Below are 16,953 nucleotides of genomic sequence, written 5' to 3' on the forward strand. Positions count from 1 at the left end.
TGTTTTTTAGAAAACACAAAACAAGGTGGTAGAAATAAGTTCAAATATATCTATTATTAATTGTAACAAATGAAAACAGATTAAACTCACCTATTAAAAGGAAAAGATTGTCCCACCTGCTAAATATTCTTTAATCCAGCTATATCCTGCTTTCTGGAGACACACCTAAAATAAAACTTTTCAGAAAGTTTGAAAATGAAGGAATGGAAGAGGTATGTATACCAAGCAAATTTTAACCAAAAGAAAACTCATTCATGATTAAGTGGAAAAAAAAGCTTAGAAATAGAAGAAAATTTCCTTGACCTGATAAATGCTACCAGAAACTTTCTAGAAACATCATTCTTAGTGGTAAAAATTAAAGTATTTCCAATGAAGTCAAAATAAGAAAAAGATGCTCTCTTCACTTCCATTCAGTATTATACTAGAAGTCATCAATGCAATGATCAGAAAAATATATATGAGTTATAAGAGTTGGAAAAGTAGGCCGGGCGCGGTGGCTCCCGCTTGTAATCCCAGCACTTTGGGAGGCTGAGGCGGGCGGATCACGAGGTCAGGAGATCGAGACCACGGTGAAACCCCGTCTCTACTAAAAATACAAAAAATTAGCCGGGCGTGGTGGCAGGCGCCTGTAGTCCCAGCTACTTGGAGAGGCTGAGGCAGGAGAATGTCATGAACCCGGGAGGCGGAGCTTGCAGTGAGCCGAGATCGCGCCACTGCACTCCAGCCTGGGTGACAGAGCGAGACTCCGTCTCAAAAAAAAAAAAATAAATAAAAAATTAAAAAAAAATAAAAAAAAGTTGGAAAAGTAAATAGGAAATAGTCTCTTTTTTTTTTTTTTTTTTTAGATTTTATGACTCACACTGGGATTATAGGCACAAGCCACTGTGCCTGGCCTAGACTGTATAATTTTCTACATAGAAAATCTAAGGAAATCTACAGATAAACTTTTACAACTCATAAAAGACTTTAGCAGGGTTTTAGATCAAAATCTAAAAGTAGCTTTGCAGCACACTAGTAATAATGAATTATAAAAGACAAACATTCCATTCACTACGACACAGAAGCTGTAAGATAGCTGGTGCTATGGTCTGAATGTTTGTTTCCCCCTCAAAATGTATGTGTTTGAATCTAACCCCCAAGGTGATATATTAGGAGGTGGGGCCTTTGGGAGGTGATGAGGCCATGAGGGCAAAGCCCTCATGAACAGGATTAGTGTCCTTATAAAAGAGATCTGGAGAGCTCCGTAGCCCCTTCCATTATGCGAAGACATAGTGAAAAGATGGTCATCTATGAACCAGGAAGTGGGCCTGCACCAGACACCAAATCTGCCAGCACCTTAATCTTGGACTTCCCAGCCTCCAGAACTGTGAGGAATAAAATTCTGTTGTTCATAAGCCACCCAGTCCATGGTATTCTATGACAGCAACCCAAATATACCAAAACACCTAGGGAAAAACTTCACCAAAATGTATAAGGTCACTATGGAGACACTTATAAAATTTGATTGAGGACATAAAATTAAACCTTACTAAATTAGAGACATACCATGTTCATAGTTTAGAACAGATTTCAATTTTCTCCAAAACAGTGATTGATAAAACTGACTATCTTAAAATTAAAAATTTCTGTCCAACAAAATACCATAAATAAATCAGAAAATAAACTATGGCTTGGAAAAGATACTTGCAATGCATATAATTAACTAAATTAATATTAGAATTTACAAACAATGCCAGGCATGGTGGCTCATGCATGTAATCCCAGCACTTTGGGAGGCCAAGGCAAGAGGGTCGCTTGAGCTCAGGAATTTGAGACAAGCCTGGGCAACATAGTGGGAACTCATCTCTACAAAAAATTTAACAACTAGCTAGGTATGGTGATACACACCTGTGCTCCCAGCTACTGGGGGGAGGATCACTTGAGCCCAGAACATCAAGGCTGCAGTGAGCTATGATTATGCCACTGCACCCCAGACTGGGTGACAAAGTGAGACTCTGTCTTAAAAAAAAAAAAAAAAATTTACAAATGAATAAGAGAACAAAACCAATGAATAGAAAAATGGGCAAAGGATATGCACAGGCAATTCATAGGAGAGGGAACCCAAATGAATACACAGGAATAGAAACTCAACCTCAAAAGAATGAGAATGAAAGTGAAATGAGATGCCATTTCACCTCCATCAGGTTGACAGAAGTTAAAATGCCTGAGAATCCTAAAAGTTGGTAAGCAACAGAAACTCTCCTATTCTGCTAGTAAAAGTGTAAATTGGTAAAGGGCTTTGAAAAATATTTTAGTCTTATCTAGTACATTTAATATTTTTACTTTGCTACTAACCAGAAATCCCATTCGGGGTTATTCCTAAAGTAGCTCTACTGCAGGTGCATATGGAGTCACGCAGTAGGATCTTCACTGCCACATTGCAATAGTGAAAAAATGCAAACAACCTAAATGCCCATCAACAGGAGAGTGGCTGAATAAAGTGTGGTATAATCATATAACGGAATACTCTTCACTCGTTAAAATGAATGAACAGACCTTTACATATATCCATGGATAAATCTCAAAAATGTAGTTTGAGCAAAAATAGCAAGTTTCAGAGCAATATTGTTAAAAAATAAACAACATACTATATATTTTATACATACCACATATTTTTATGCATACATATGTAAGTAGTAATATTACTAGAATGCATGAGAATGGTAGAACAGTGAATACAGGGTAGGGGTCACTTATAAAATTTGATTGAGGACATAAAATTAAACCTGAATAAATTAGAGACATGCATGTTCATAGTTTGGAACAGATTTCAATTTTCTCCAGAATAAAGGTTGATAAAACTGACTATCTTAAAGCAGGGAGGAAGAGGGAGACAATTGGGGAAGGAGCTACAGGGAGCTTCAACTCTTTTGTAATGTTTTATTTCTTTAAAAACATAATGCTGATATACCCAAAGCAAAAGATTTGTTAGAGCTCAGTAGTAGATAAAGGGGTTGTTATTTTATTGTTCTTTACATTTTTCTTTATATTTGAAATATTTCACAGATTTTTTTAAAGATAATGAATTTTAAAGCCAAATAAAAATGTTTTGGGCATAATTTTAAAAGCCACATGTGAGTTATGTCATATCCCCAAAATTGCTACTGAAAAAAGGGTTATTTCGCTTCACACCAACAAATATTTGTTGAGCCTTTGGTCCATTCAACACTCTGGGATACACTGGAGACCCAAATGGACTTGGTCTCTGCCTTCATAGGACTCTGAATCTCCAGGGAAGACAGACACTGGGCAGGTAGGGAAGCCTGTCATTATTGGAGAAGTCCACAGATAGATGGGTTCGGATGGGTCCTGCCCAGAAGGTAGAGCCCAGCTGGTCTGGCAGCTCTGCTCAAACCAGATTACAACTGTGTTCTCCTGGGAGTATGAACTGGAAAATGAGAGGGGATGGGCTGTTGGCAGGGAGACCAGAAGCTAAAAGGATAAGAGGCAGGGCCAGCCTCGAGGCAGGAGGGCTGTGATTGGGTGAGGGCTCAGAAGGTATGGGGTAGAGAAGAGATGTACAGAGTTGAAGATGAACCTGGCTGGTGGCTTAAGGAGAAGGGAGGGGGTGCAAAAAAATCAGGAATGCAGGGAGTGGCTGGGTCACTTGAGAGGAGGCACTTGACTTCCTACTGCTGCAAGGGGACCCGATAACCTGCCCCCAGCACTGCATAGGACGTAGAATTACCCTGGAGAGCTCTGCTCCCCCTGGCAGTCAACTCTGGCTGACTTGGATTGCCCTGATTGAAGGAGAGGACATTATGGGAAGCATGGGGCACTCCAAGAAATGCCACCGCTGCCACAGCTCCTGGGGTGCTGTAAGCAACAGCTTCAAGCTAGCTTAGAGGTCTGCCTTGTCTTGGGGTGACAGACCATTTCTGAGTACATAGACCTCCTCCACATTCTCTAATGGTTGCTGGACTTCTGACCAAATAAAGAGTACCTAGCCTATTTCAATCAAACACAGCCTAAAGTGTGGTTTCTTCCACACTGTCCTGTCCAGGCTCTATGAAAGGCCAGGGGTCTCCCAGGCTTTCTATAAGCCCATCTATTTGGCCTTTCCTTGGTTCGGTGAGGCCGAGCTGTGTGGTAGAGACTGCCTTTTCCCTATCGCTGCAACTCTGGAAAATAAACCTAACAGTACTTGAGACGTAGCAAGGACAGTGGGGTGAGGAGTATGGACACCCAGCACAATCGACTGCATTAAATCATGGTTCTGCCACTAACTAACTACGTCACCTTGTGTGGAACACTTACCCTCTCTTGTGCCTCAGTTTCCTCTTCTGTAAGTGGGGATAGTCGAGACACCACCTCATAGGATTAAAATAGTTAATACATGGGAAATGCATGGGGTTACTCCTGACACACAGGAAGTGCCAGATCAGCATTGGCAGTCATCATCGTTTATTACATAACTTGAATCTCCATTCCTTGCTACCAAAAGAACCAGTTATAAAGAAAAATAACATTTTTATTTTCTTTTTTGTTTGTTTTGCAGCAAAACTTATGTTATTCCTTTGCAGTGCAGCTGCCCTGTAGATTTTGAGTTCTATATCACGTTGATTCAGTCTCATCAAGCCTTTGCTATTGAGCCAATATCAGGTAAGGAGTGTCAAGATTTCAAGTTTCCAATTTCTTTTGAGTTCTCGGATCAAAGAGAGGATTTGAAAAGTAGGTGTCCAGTTCTAAAAACAAGAATAAGCTGCATTCGAACGTCATATTTTCAAACACGTAAGAGTAATGAATTTTACACATAACTGACGTGATGTAAAATGGAATTGGACACGTCAGAATAATGACACTTTGGGATCATTTGTATCATGCAGATAATTTTTAATAATGTTCAGGTAACTTTCTTCCAAGATAGAAACTTGAAATCAGAAATCGATCCATTCCCATGCTAAGTTTGGCTCCTGGTATATCCTTGGTTTTGTATCCACCTTATAATTCAATTTCAGATAAAATAGGAATCTTCTTTCTTCCAGAGCTGTCAGAATCTTAGTGAAAGGTCTGATAAATTTGTCTCATTTGCGGTGTGGACAGTATGTTTTTGCATGCCCCAGAGGACATAGATCACCAGGCTGCTAAGGACATTTGAAAGTGAGATTTTACACACAAAGTAATCTCTGCTTCCCAGTTCCTGTCTCTTGATATTTAAGTTTGGGATTTAAGTATCTGTCCACAGTGGTCTACTGTGGTCTACTGTGGACAGATATTTAAAATTGTTATATTTAAACAACTTAACAATTGCTAAAATGGTTTTAAGTCTGGGTATTCATTTGTTTACAACTCTTTCGGTACTGCAAGTACATATTTTGTCCAACAAATGAGTGTTTAAAGCAGAAAGTATGAATTAATTCTAAATTAAGAAATGTACATAGATTATTTTCTAGAGGACCAGGAGCCATTCTGAGATTTTTTTAAATATAAGGTAACCACTGTTTATATCGCAAAAAAACAGGACTTGATTCTCTTTTCAGAGAGAAGAGGTCTATTATTTTCAGCTGTGTGGGCCTAAAAAAGAATGGAAAATAAATGGTCACTAAAATTATACTAAACAAGATAATATTTCAGATGTTAAGTATAGTTGATATTCTCACAGTAGGTCTTTCTGTGGGTCCATAATTCTATTAAGTTCCATGGGCAGAAGGGACCACTACAATTTCTGAGCAGTCATGATGGGAGCCATTTTAGACAGGTCAGCGTGCAGGTTTACAGGTATGACTGAGGTGGGTACAGACAGGAGTCCAGGAATTCGTGGTGTTGGAATGAACTCACAACAGACTTGAGATCTTGAACTGAGCTGACATCAGTAGCCAGGAAAAGGAAGAAAAGCTCAATAGCTTATGGCCTAGCCAAAACTGTGACCTAAGAGTCAGAATATTAATTTACCCAGAGGGTTTTGAAACACAGCCTATTCAAAATCAGGGTACTACATAGATAATAAAATACAGCATTAAGCAGAATTGACTGACAACTATGTATGACACACTTAAAAAAATCACGCAGGCCTTTCCCCCAGTGCTCAGATTATAAAATGCAGAGCGGCATAATTCAGACAAATGCATGATACATGAGATACTTTGTCTCATTCATAAGGTAAGAGATTGTGGTTGTTTTGGTACTTTGTTTATTACTTAATATTTTAAATTTGTCCTTTAAGTGAAATTAAATTGAATATACCAGTTTGGAGTTGAGAGAGGGGAGTGCTAGGGACATACACTTGGGTGTCACTGGGTGTTGTACATTTGTACAGCCATGGGACTGGACGTGAGTTCACCTTGGGACTGAGTGTGGATAGAGAAGTGGACCGAGGGCCACTCAGACGCTCAGAGGACAGCAAGGGGAAGTGGATCCAGGAACAAAGAAAGACCAAGGAAGAAAATCAGGAAAGTGCAGTGCAAAAGAAGAGAATGAAGGAAGGAAGGAAGCCTGGCAAACCAGGGCTCTTGGACTTTGGGACCCGTCTTTTTCTGGTTTGACTGACCTGCATTGTGTGGATGGTGTTGCTGATGTGGCATTCCAAACTGGTCTCATGGGCTCTGCCCTTCAGCCTCCTCGGTAGCTATTTTATGAATCTCAGGCCATCGTTGCTCCACCAGTCTCAGGAACGTTCTTGGTTTGGTTTCCCACTTTGATGATGTATCAGTACATCTTTGGCTGTTATACTTTTGGGGTTCCAGAATTCACCCGCAGTGAAGAAAGCCTTGGCTGCATGGAGAGTGAGTGAAGCTCAGGCGATCTTTGTGCTCACTGGTCTCCTGACTTGCCAGGCATCTGGCTTGACTCGGAGGCCATATAGCTGGACAGTCTTGGATGGCTTTTTGGCCACAAGGCATTATTGCCTCCGTTTTACAAACTGGGTTCAGATAGACTAAGAAACTGGGCTAATTTTACACAGTTAGCATGTGTATTTGTAGACACTGTTTCAAGCACATGTTTGGTAACTGATTTCTAAAAGACTTGGGACATCCCTAGTCTGTTAGGTTATGAAGCCATATCTTCTCTAGGAACTAGAAGCAGCATCCACACACACCTTCCAGTCATTTTATGCTCAAGTTTGCCAAATGAAAAAACAATTTGAATCAAGCTATTAATAATTCTATTTATAAGGTATGCCCTCAACTTTAACTCAACTGGCCATCCTTAAGATGCAGGTGGGCTCTGTAGCTGTCAAAAGCTGGACCTGCTGTTGTTGAGGGCCAAGATATTCCTGAGGCTGGAGAAAATGAATAAAGGACTTTATGACCTTCCTGTACTGCTGACAAGAAATCATATGCAGCCAAAACTTCAAGAACACTCTGTTGATAATTTTGGAAGAGCCAGCAATACACGACTTTGGCCAAGATATTTTTTTTTCCGTGAACTCTGAAGAGAAGTATTGACCAAGATCTTATAAATATCAGAGATCAGGCAAATGCCACAAAAAGAAATTGTTGAACTTGTCTACTTGTCACTATTTTGTGATCCTGGACATTCCCTTGTTGTCACGAATGCTAGGGAAGAATGCATCTAACTCATATAAATGGTAAATTATAGCATATAAATGGTAAATTATAGCATATAAATGGTAAATTATAGCATTAAGTGGCTGGCTAAGCAAGAGTTCCTTGGGGGCTGTTGCTTACAGTTCTTATGTAAAGTTTCAATAAGTTCATTCTCTTTTTTTAATTATAAGAAAAATATAAGCCACTTACAAATAATTTTGTATTTTGCACTTTCTTCTGAAATGCACATTTTTTACAACTTTATATCAGTTTGGGAGTAAACCCAGAGCCTCTGCCCTTGCTTTGGCCTCAAGCCACTTTTTGGTTCTAGACATTACCTGGGGGCCACCAATCCAGCAGGAAGCACCTTCTAGCAAAGAATGAATCCCCATCCTCCAGCATGAGCACAAGGACACCAAGAGCACTGTACCCTCCCTGTTGAGGTTCAAGGCACTTTCATGCAGCACCTGCTCTGGGCAGCCTGTCTGGACTTGCCCCTAGTGCAATCATGCCATCTCAGCTGGGCTCAGCCATACTCCTGGCCGTACCTGCCACTGTGCTGTCCACACACCAGCATTTACCCACTTACATTTCAAAAGGGAGCATGTGCTGGTTCCTTTTTGCCTCTTTTTTCTCCAAACGCCCCTTGGCCCCTGGCTGAGGTAGTTTATCACATAATAAGCCCTACCTGCAGGGTCCAGCAGCCTTTGGGATTCCAGAGCAGAGCCATTACATCCACAGGGGAAAATGATGAGAGGAGGTTTCCCCTACTTCTCCTCCCTGCCTCACTGTACTCCTGTGGACAGGTGAGATACAAGACCCCCAAACCCCAGGACAAACTGTGCAGGGGACAGATCAGGATTGTCAAGGGGAGGGTGAGACCAGATCTCCAACACACAGCGCAGGCCCCCATAAAATGCTTCTTGCTGGTAGTTAGGACCATGATGAACAGCCTCAACTCAGAAAACATATACTGGCTATATGACTGCTTGCAGAAATGACAACATGCAGGTCTTTGGCAAGGTTCACTTCCAACAAGTGATGGAAATTAGAGATAACCAGCAGAGGGCCTCTGATAATGATAACCTTCCAGGTCAGCAAATGGAGGAACAGCCGGGGGCCATATGCAGGGTTGGAAAAGAGTCCTTATGAGAGGTAAAATAGAGAGATCAAACCTTTAAAAGATTTTTCCAAAGCACCAAACCCAATAGTGAGGAAGGGAGAATAATTAGGGATAGTTAATATATGAGATGCAAATGAGTTCCCTAGCTTTTAAAGGACGTAGGTAATTAATAATGACACATCGAAGAAGTCAGGAAAAGCTGGACAGACAGGTGGCAATTTTCTGTCACATTGGTAGCAATGGTCAGTTTTATCTGGTGCTCGATATACCCTTGATGGGTGGCAGTGGTTGCACACAGTGTGGCTGGCATGATGTTCATAATTGCTTCTATTTACTAATTGTTAGCCACATGCCAGGTGCTGTGCTAAGCACATCACATGCACTATCTCATTGAATCCTATAACCTTGTCCAAGAGGACCATTTGAATGGGCTGTCATTCTGGGCTAGTTGAGCTCAGTTGACCACAGCAGCAGTCGGTGAACTTGACCCAGAGGACAATGCCTGTACCTTAATGAAACTCTTACCTCACACCTCTACTGCCCATACAGAAGTGCTTGTTGCAGCAAGGCCAGGAGGAAGTCAGATGGTTTGGCCCAGCCTCTCACCCTGCTGGGAAAGCCAGTCTTCTGGGAGGCTGGAAGAGAATGCGGCTTTCATGATAGACAGCAGGCACTTCTGCGGGTCCCACAACACTGGTCTGGGATAGGTGCCATGCCAGAAAACAGGCAACAGCAACAATGGGAAAAAAAGAGCCACTCCCGGTGTAAATAAGTATAGAAGAAATGAGGTTCAGCAAATAAAGATATTTCTTTAAAAATGGCTTTGCAAAAAATGAAATGTGTTTATTATTTAAAAATTAAAACACTGAAGAAAAGTACCAAATCCAAGTTGAAAAAGCATTATCGAGAATCTCACCACTCCAGAAATAACTATCATGAACATTTATCCCTGCAGACACCTCTCTGTGCCTATGTACAAAGAGGAGAAAGAGGGAGGCTGGAGGCATACGATGATGCAGAGACACAGAGAACTACAAGAAAACTTGGATCATACGATATGTAAAAATGCTGTTACTTGATATTGACTGAAGAAAAACAAGTGCAGTTAAAAGGAATTGGTGAACTTCCTTGGTATATGCAATATTCATTCCTAAAATTTGTTGCTAAAATTAATAAAAGAGATAATGAAGGCATTAAGAGGTCAGAGCCACTGGCTTCTTCAACTGTGTGCCTCACCTTCAGCTGGAATCTTGGCCATGGAAAATGGGAAACAGCATGCGTGTACTTTCTCCCTCCCCTCTTAGAACTCCCGGCTTTGTCGTACCCTTCTATGTTGTCTATAGCATTTATATTCTCTTTTGTGACCATGAATGCCATAGCCATTTAGTTTCTATTGAAATGGGGCCACAGATTTCACCTCTATTCTTTATTCCATGTTCCCTACATTCGCAAATTCTTCACTTCAGTTTTTCTGGCTGTCTGGATGCTGTCACCTAGTGGCTTGTTAACCAGAGGCTCCTGGGGCCGCATGCCTGCATGCTCGCATGTTTGACAGTGTCTCTCTGCTGTCTGCAATCTTAAAAGACAACCTGGTGAGGTATAACAGTCTTGGTTTCCAACTTGGTCTATCTCAGGACTTAGTAGACTTTGCTGATTGTCCCCGGCTTTGGCTTTGCTAGGAATTTGGAGGCTGGGCTGAGTTGTTCCCCATTGAAGGTGAATTCTGGATGCCCTCAGAAATTTTTTTAGTCTTGAGGTTAAGCAGTTCACCAATACATGTATTGGTGTTATTCTGCATCATTTTTGTCCCCTAGAAAATGGCATGTCCTTTTGATCTGGAGAAAAATGACTTTTGTTATTTTGGGAAATGTTTCAACTAGTAAAACCTTGAATGTTTTCATGTTCTATTTGCTTTGTTCTCTTCCTCAGGAATACCAATTATGTGTGTATGTTGGTTCTCCTTTGCCTTCAGTATCTATTATCTGCTTTAAAATAATTTCATTTTGTGTGGATTTCTCATTCCTAGCTGCCACATCCTTACCTGTTTTTCAGTGTGTGTGTGTATGTGTGTGCATGTATGTGGTATTTGCATAAGTGTGGTGTATACATATGAGTGTGTGTTAATTGCTGTTCCTTTGCTGATGTTTCCACCTCAGTGCCTGTGTTAGTCTGTGTGTTGCTATAAAGGAATATCTGAAGCTTGGTAATTTATTTTTAAAAAAAGAGGTTTAATTGGGTCTGCAGGATGTACAGGAAGCATGATGCTGGCATCTGCTCCTAGTGAGGCCTCAGGAAGCTTCCAACTATGGTAGAAGGCAAAGGGAGAGTAGGCAGTATCAGATGGTGAGAGAGGGAGCAAGAGAGAGGTGGGGAGGTGCCAGGTTCTTTAAATACCAGCTCTCTTGGCCGGACGTGGTGGCTTATGCCTGTAATCCCAGCACTTTGGGAGGACAAGGAGGGTGGATCATGAGGTCAGGAGGTCGAGATCATCCTGGCTAACACAGTGAAACCCTGTCTCTACTAAAAATGCAAAAAATTAGCCAGGCGTAGTCACGGGCACCTGTAGTCCCAGCTACCGGGAGGCTGAGGCAGGAGAATGGCATGAACTTGGGAGGTGGAGCTTGCAGTGAGCCGAGATCGCACCACTGCACTCCAGCCTGGGTGACAGAGCAAGACTCCGTCTCAAAAAAACAACAACAACAACAACAACAACAACAAAAAACCCACCAGCTCTCATGTGAACTCAGTGCAAGAACTCACTCATCAGCAAGAGATGGTGCTCAGCCATTCATAAGGCATCCACCCACATGACCCAACACCTTCCACCAGGCCCCACCTCCAACAGTGGGAACCACATTTCAACATGAGATTTGCAGGGGACAAACATCCAAACCATATCATACAGTTCCTTTTCTTTTTCCATGTGTCTCCTGAGCTCCACCAGTTCTCTTTTCATCTCCTTTGAGTGTGTTCTTACATTGCTTCCTTGAATTCTGGTGACTGTTCCTGTGATGAGGCCATACTGTCTGTTTTCTTTAAGACTCTGGTGAACTACTTGTGTCCTGAGGTTGTCCTCTTATCGTGTGTATTTTTTTTTTTAAACAGAGTCTCACTCTCTCGCTCTGTTGCCAGGCTGGAGTGCAGTGGCACGATCTTGGCTCACTGCAACCTCTGCCTCCCAGGTTCAAGCGATCCTCCTGCCTCAGCCCCCCGAGTAGCTGAGACTACAGGTGTGCACCAACAAGCCCAGCTAATTTTTTGGTGGTTGTATTTTTAGTAGAGATGGGGTTTCACCATATTGTTCAGGCTGGTCTTGAACTTCTGACCTCGTGATCCACCCTCCTCAGCCTCCCAAAGTGCTGGGATTACAGGCGTGAGCCACCGCACCCGGTCATCATGTGTATTCTTTATGTGATTTTCTTTCTGTTCCTCTCCTCCTTCAAAAAGCATTAATTTTTAATTTTGCAGTTTACATGCACAGCACCTGTGGTGTTCTATTCAGCACTCTACTCAATGTTGAATAGAGCCTGCCACCAGCAAAAGAATAATGTGGAAGAAGGGATAATAATTTGAATAGCTAATGCTTACATCGTGCTTACCATGTGCCAGACACTACTCTGGATGCATAAACTCATTTAATACCCCAACAACTCTTATGAAGTAGATTCTATTATTCTGTCCACTTTGCTGATGAGGAAGCTGAGGCATGGAGTGTTATGTAGGTTGCATGAGGGCACACAGTTGGGAAGCAGCAGAGCTGGGGTTGCAATGCAGGGAACCCAGCCCCACAGTCTGTGTATTCAAGCCCTCTGAGAGAATGTCTCCCATCTCTGCTCAGTGGTCACAAGGGCTGGTGGCCCCCAGGAGAGTCACCTGTGCTGTGTGCTGCTGTGCAGTGGTCACGACTCTCCTCTCTCCCTACCAGGTCACTTTCAGCACCTTCTGAACTGGGTCCAAGGTCACAGACAGTAGGCATGGTGTGGCAGCCTAGCTGCTTCTTCAGCCCCCTCCCCTGCTGGTCTGTGATGCTGGGGTTTGGTCTCTTTTATCTCTGTCCCTGCTCAAGGCCCAGCCAGACTCCTACATTTTGTCACTTTAACCAAAGAGTAGAGACTTTTCCAGGGCTGTGACTCTTTAGGGGAAATGCACCTCTTGATTCTCGGCATGCTCCCATGTCTCAGTTTACAGGAGTTGGTAGTCATGCTTTTTGTTTGTGCTTTAGGATTATAGCCACTTCCCTATTTAATAGATTTTTTTTCCTTACCATTTTTACCCTTCTTTTCCTTATTGTTTTGTGATTTTGAAGAAGGGTAGTTGAGCTGAAAGTTTACTTCACTATCTTTTGCCAGAAATGCTCTACGCTTGGTTTCTGCTGGGCTCACCTCCTCCCTGTGGTCTTACATACTTCATCCGTCCATTCATTCCATAAGTAACTACTGAGCACCTGCTGGGCGTCAGACACTAGTATAGGCAATGGTTACTGCAGAGAGCAAGACAGACCTGGTCCCTGCTGTGTTGGAGCAGAGATGCCAGTCAGCGGAGAGAGGCAGGACTGCAACAAAAGACGTTGTCCAGAGTAAAAATGGTGGTGAGAAAAATAAGACATGGTGATGTGACCAAGTGACTGCTCTCAACTTGGTGGTCGAGAAGAGCTTCTTGGAGGAAAAGTCATGTCAGCTTAGACCCAGTTAACAAAAAGGCACCAGACTTGGGAAGAGGGTTTCAAGCAGAGGAAGCAACCCACACAGGGCTGCAAGGCTGGAACAGGCTCGGCAATGGTCACATTCAAGGGAAAGACGAGAGCCCATTGTGGCCAGGGTGTGCGAGCAAGGGGAGGAGTGTGCAAGGCCTATTGGAGAGGCTGGCAGGGGTTCGAGGAGGGTGGGTATTAGGATTGGGTTCTGAGTGGGGTGGGAGTCTACTGGAGAGTTTGACGCAGAGGGTGGCATGGCCTGATGCATATTTTAAAAAGTCTCTTTGGCTCCTGAGGGGAATGCGGGTTGGAGTAGCACAAGGTGGGCACAGGCAGCCTTCTCAGGAAGGAGCTGAGGTTGGCTCGGATGGGTGGTGACCTTGGAGATGGTGAGGGACACATGGTGGAATGGATGGGCTCCAGCAGTGGGTGGCTGGGGGGTGCGCTGCACTTCCTGCAGCTCCTAGAGCAGGCTCTGAAGCCCCTCCAGTTGCCTTGCCCTCCATGGGTGCTGTCTCTGCGACGTTAGACACCAGTGCCTGTGCACTGCACGCATTGCTGCTGGCCAGCAGCTTATATACTTGATGGAAAAGGAATTCTTGGCCTGGCTTAATCTCCCCAGCGTCCTCTACTCAGACTCCTTCTCCACATCTCTCCATCAGCACAGGCACAGCCCTCAGGTTGTCTGGTCTTGCTGCCGAGGCCTGCATTTTGGATATTTGATGTACAGGGATGAAACAGAAACTTAGTAGATCCCAAATACTTAATTTTACCACTTATTTCTAGTTCCAGGCAAAAAAGCTTGCTGAAGGGAGAAAGGAATAAAAGATTAAAATAAGTACTAGGGATTGTTACCGTCTCGGTATGTGCACCACACGTGTCTTCATCTGCTGTGGCTGAGCAGGAATTGTTCTTCCTGGGAAATTTAGACGTGAATAGGTACCCAAAAGCCCTCAGGGCTTCTCTTTCACCTCTTCACGATAAGTCTCCAGGCCTATGTTTTAAAATAGACTTTGTAGAGGCCGCCAAGTCCTTGTCTTCTGAGCTGTGATCACCTGCACTTGGCACTTTTGTGGAGCAAAAGGAAAACCCGGTGCTTTGGGACGCTCATCCTAGTGATTTGGCATCATGAGGCAATTGCCTCTTCCTGTGTAAGAACTCAAAAGGGTCAAGTGTAAGTTTTTCAAAGAAATAGTTCTTCTTTCTGATATTTTAATGACAATGTGATACACAATAAATGGTTACTTGTTTTATTTAGCGTAAGGATTGGGAAGGCCACATTTATAGGACACACACTATGTGCGAAGCATTATCCCAGACCCTGTACATTATTTTCTCCTTTAAGCCTTGTCCCATTTTACAGATGAGAAAACTGAGCCTCAGCTAAGGTAGCCAAGCAGAGTTACACAATTCATGTATAATCAAGCAAGGTCTAAGTCAGGGTCTGTGTGGTCCTGGGGCCTCTCTCTTGCCCACACTCCCTGGGCAGCAGCAGAGGCTGGGGAGTGTTGCCACTGTGAGTGGGATGGTAGCCCTCCCTTCCATAATCCAGTGAATCGAAAGCATTGTTAGAATGTGGATAATTTCAAAGCTAAATAGCTATTAATTTCCCAGCATTAGCTTTGAGAGATCAAGTAGTTTACCCAAAGTCACCAAGCTAGAGGAACCCTAAATCTTGGAATATTAAAACCAATACTTATAATGTTACCAGTAGAGGGTGTCCAGGTTATTGGCATTTTGAACAAGGAATTGGACAAAATACACAAAGCAAGGAAAGAATGAGCCAACAAAAGCAGAAATTTACTGAAAACGAAAGTATACTCCACAGGGTGGGAGCCAGTGAGCATAGGGGCTCAAGAGCTCTGTTATAGAATTTTCTGGGGTTTAAATACCCTCTAGAGGCTTCCCATTGGTTACTTGGTGCACACCCTATGTAAATGAAATAGTGACCCCCAATCAGAGGCTGAAGTGAAGTTACAAACTTAGACTCCTATGCTTTGGTTGCTTTCTGCAATCAATCAGAGATACTTTCAATTTTCCATCTGCCACGCAGAAAATATGGGGGGTTTTACAAAGGGAGGAGCCTCCGGTCCTTTTGTTGCTTAGGTGTGGAGAGTTGGGGTTTTCCTTCTGATTTATTTCTAGGAGGTCAGCATGAATCAGCCTTAGGTTCCTTGTTTCCAGACTCTTTTCTGCCTCAATAACACCTTAAGTATGTGGATCGAATGGCTCTATGACAATTTAGGGAGAGTGATCTGTACTTTTTGAGATCTTTGAAGAAAAAATTATTTTAAAATTAAATAATTTTACAGTGTTAGTATAATGTTGTAATAACACTGTCTGGACATGGGAAAGAAGAAATTTTTTTTAATGTTCCCCATCCTGGGCCTCACTGCCGTAACAAGTAATGTGCTTTTGTTTTTCTGTCTCCTTTTAATAACTTTTCATACTTATGCACATGCATTATATAATTGTAGTCCAAGTGAAGACACAGTGGTATTTCCTCATGACTTCATTTATTTCATTATATTATTTTTCAGTGCTGTTGCTGTTTCTTTATAATACCCATTGTATTGATAAACTAGGGTGTTCTTAGCCTTCAGTTGATTTCTGAGTTTTTTCCTCTTCTCTCTGCTCACCACCCTCCATGTCCTGTGATTCCACATTACCCCTGGTTATGTTAAGGGTGGTGATCTGAAATTGACCAAATGAAATTGGCCTGGAGCATAAGAGAGCAATTTGGGGTGGGGGGTGCCCTTCTCACTTTAAAAGCATGAAACATACTCTCCTTTGTCTTACTGTTAGTTTTGGCTGAGCAGTAAGCTGTAACTCCTTGGCACGCCTTTTACAGCTGCTAACATTTGACGATCCGCTGCTCCCTGTGTTAACTGGCATCCCTGTTAATGGAAAAAGCAGTGTACTCTGGTTGCCTAGACTACACCTTCACAGTGTGCTTTATGTATTAGGTCTGAGCTGGCAGCACTTAAAAATAAATCAGCCAGGTCAAGGCAAACATTAATCTTTGCTTCCAGAGCTTGTCTTTATTTTTTTAAGTTAATGAGCTAGAGCAGAAGCAATAGAATGCTCTTATTTTAGAGCCCCAGGTCAATTTATGGGTTAAAGGGGGCTATTTTCTGACCAAGTGGGTAGTCAAAGTATTGAAGCCCCACACATGATGGAGAGTCACAGTTTCTATCCAGCTGGTCTTAGGTTGGCTGATGGACCCAAGGTCTTTTGCTGATTCCCTCCTCCCTGCAGTGGATTCTAGGGTCACTAGTGGGTATCATTGAAAGAGTTTGACTTCTGCTCTCAGGAAATTGACGAAGACCTATTATTAAAGCACTGTGCTGGGGATCCAGGAAGATATAAAAGGTATGGGGCTGGTGTCTGCCTTATGAGCTTGATACCTAGTAGGGTGAAAGAGAAATTTTGAAAGGTAACACATCAAGGATACGCGAGTTCAGTAGAGCTGACAGAAGGTTCCTGTGGAGGGAGAGTCATGGGGAGTTTGGTGTAATATGTAGGTTGATATAGGCTTTTAAGTTTGGGTTCATTCACTCATTCAACAAGAATTTATTGTGCTGGGAATGCAGTAATGAGCAGGTGCCTGC

The 16,953-nt window shown here is 42.7% G+C and overlaps 1 protein-coding gene across 3 annotated transcripts in view; it reads left to right on the forward strand.

Annotated features, from left to right (window-relative positions):
- CFAP221 (cilia and flagella associated protein 221) overlaps window positions 1-16,953 on the forward strand; it is a 124,971-nt gene that overhangs the window by 44,372 nt on the left and 63,646 nt on the right. For all 3 annotated transcript variants that reach the window (XM_030801171.1, XM_030801172.1, XM_030801173.1), the window contains exon 7: window positions 4,538-4,641. In XM_030801171.1, the coding sequence (XP_030657031.1) occupies window positions 4,538-4,641 (104 nt within the window). The remainder of the gene's footprint in view (window positions 1-4,537; window positions 4,642-16,953) is intronic.

This window comes from Nomascus leucogenys, chromosome 20 (assembly GCF_006542625.1).
Source record: "Nomascus leucogenys isolate Asia chromosome 20, Asia_NLE_v1, whole genome shotgun sequence".
Classification (NCBI taxonomy): Eukaryota; Metazoa; Chordata; class Mammalia; order Primates; family Hylobatidae; genus Nomascus; species Nomascus leucogenys.